Source organism: Blastocystis sp. subtype 4 (genome assembly GCF_000743755.1).
Source record: "Blastocystis sp. subtype 4 strain WR1 chromosome Unknown seqid_0823, whole genome shotgun sequence".
Taxonomy (NCBI): Eukaryota; class Bigyra; order Opalinata; family Blastocystidae; genus Blastocystis; species Blastocystis sp. subtype 4.
In genome coordinates, this window is record NW_014568724.1 from 1 (window position 1) to 1,161 (window position 1,161).

General features: G+C 41.7%; 1 protein-coding gene across 1 annotated transcript; it reads right to left on the minus strand.

Moving 5' to 3' along the window:
* JH06_5533 (cadherin domain-containing protein) lies at nt 1–835 on the minus strand (the record flags this gene model as incomplete). Its single annotated transcript, XM_014669242.1, has 1 exon — nt 1–835. A coding segment is annotated over one exon (835 nt), but the record flags the coding sequence as incomplete, so codon positions are not given.
* Between the last annotated feature and the right edge of the window lie 326 nt (nt 836–1,161).

Below are 1,161 nucleotides of genomic sequence, written 5' to 3' on the forward strand. Positions count from 1 at the left end.
ATGTGTTCCAAGTGGAATCATCGAAACTGACAGTATTCCAATCACTTGACACATCACTCTGTATCACCTTCCAATCTGTGTATTCAATCTGGAAAGGGAGATAGCTTGAGAATACAGTGGTCACAGTCACAGGTTTGATAACATTTCTTGGTACTTCATTGATATCCAATTCCATTTCTCCCATATCAACAGTCAGAGTATAACCAGATCCAATTGACCATCCATCTCCAAATGAATCAATCGCCTGGAATGTGTAGAAGTCATTCTGAAGACAGAAATCCAGATAATAGTACGACTGCTTCACAGGGAATCTGGTTACAGACTGAAGAGGAGTACCAGAAGTGGTTCGACCAGCAAACAGTTTCCATGAGTTTTCACTATCGAAGCTATCAGCTCGAATTCGAATCGTTATGAGACTCTGAGCACCAGAACACACATTAACACCAAGAGAGAAGGTGGTCGTATAAGAGGTTCCTGTGAACTGAGTAGCTGTCACAGTATAAGTCGTAGTAGGCGATTGGACCGTAGGAGTACCTGAGATCCATCCATTGAAGGCATCAATCACCAGACCCTGAGGCAGAGCAGGCGTAATCTCAAAATGATTGTATCCAAATGAGACACTAGGGATCAACTCAGCCATTTCGATGTTCATAAACGCGGTCACAGACTCATAAGTGAAATCTTCTACGTCTTCTAACAGATTCTCAGCATACAAATTCAGAGATTGAACTCTCCATGTGCAAGCAGCATTATTACCAGTTCCAAAGTCTTCAAATTTGAACTGATTGTAAGGAACATTGTTATTAGTGTAAATACGACGCTTCTGAGCAGCCATTGAATAAGTGAGGCCTGATACTTCCGTAATCAGAGTCCATGATTCACTATTGGAGTTACGTCCGTATAACTTGAACTGTTTAGCTCCTGAAACCGCCGTATCGTACGAGTTCTGGATTTGAACTGAACCAATCCATTCTCTTCTATCATTATTCAATGTGATAGTTAGCGAATTGGAACCACATGAACTCGAACCAATGAATGTGGCTGATGTGAGATCAAAAGGATTTGAAGCACTTCCAGTAATACCACTAATAACTCCTGAAAACTCCCAAATGTGGGCCTCAGGTCTGTTAGTCATCAAACGGACAGTCGCATCGAAGTAAG